This window comes from Penaeus monodon, chromosome 31 (assembly GCF_015228065.2).
Source record: "Penaeus monodon isolate SGIC_2016 chromosome 31, NSTDA_Pmon_1, whole genome shotgun sequence".
Taxonomy (NCBI): domain Eukaryota; kingdom Metazoa; phylum Arthropoda; class Malacostraca; order Decapoda; family Penaeidae; genus Penaeus; species Penaeus monodon.
This window is the reverse complement of record NC_051416.1, coordinates 4,196,314-4,196,918: the sequence shown is the minus strand read 5'-3', so window position 1 is coordinate 4,196,918 and position 605 is coordinate 4,196,314. Positions and strand designations below refer to the sequence as shown.

General features: G+C 37.2%; 1 protein-coding gene across 1 annotated transcript in view; it reads left to right on the top strand.

Moving 5' to 3' along the window:
* Positions 1–605, top strand: part of LOC119593004 (kinesin-like protein KIF3A) — a gene marked incomplete in the record, with an annotated part of 23,998 nt that overhangs the window by 8,145 nt on the left and 15,248 nt on the right. The window contains 1 exon segment of the mRNA XM_037941894.1: positions 80–251. Within this exon segment, the coding sequence (XP_037797822.1) occupies positions 80–251 (172 nt within the window).

Below are 605 nucleotides of genomic sequence, written 5' to 3'. Positions count from 1 at the left end.
AGTTATACATCAAGAATAGAACCTAGTTATAAATTGATTAAATGAAAGTTAAAGTTTGTGATATTTTCTGTGTGCATAGTGTGCAAATATAGGACCAGCCAGTTACAACTATGACGAGACGATCAGCACCTTGCGCTACGCCAATCGAGCAAAGAACATCTGTAACAAAGCCAAGATTAATGAGGACCCGAAGGATGCTCTTCTCCGGCGACTCCAGGATGAGATAAAGACGCTGAGAGGTCAACTTGAAGGTACTGTGGCGTTACTGTTAAGGTCTTGAGGATGTGTAAAGGAACCTTTTAGTGTAGTATGGAAACAACACAGAAGCACCCTTTTCTATTTTTTGGCACGTTTTTACCTTCTGGGGGATATTTCACTGAGTAAAGATGTTCATTCGGATTCTCGTTGCGTTTTACATATTTTCTTGCCTTTGTGAGTGAGAAGCAAGATATTCTTTGAGTGCAACTACAGACTTTATGTATAATAGTTGTAGGATAATTTTGAATGATTTGGAGTGTATAGATCGTACTTGAAGATGATAGACTGGAGAGAATAGTTTTAAAATGCTGCTAATTAATTGATACAAGTTTGTTTTTGTTTTTTTG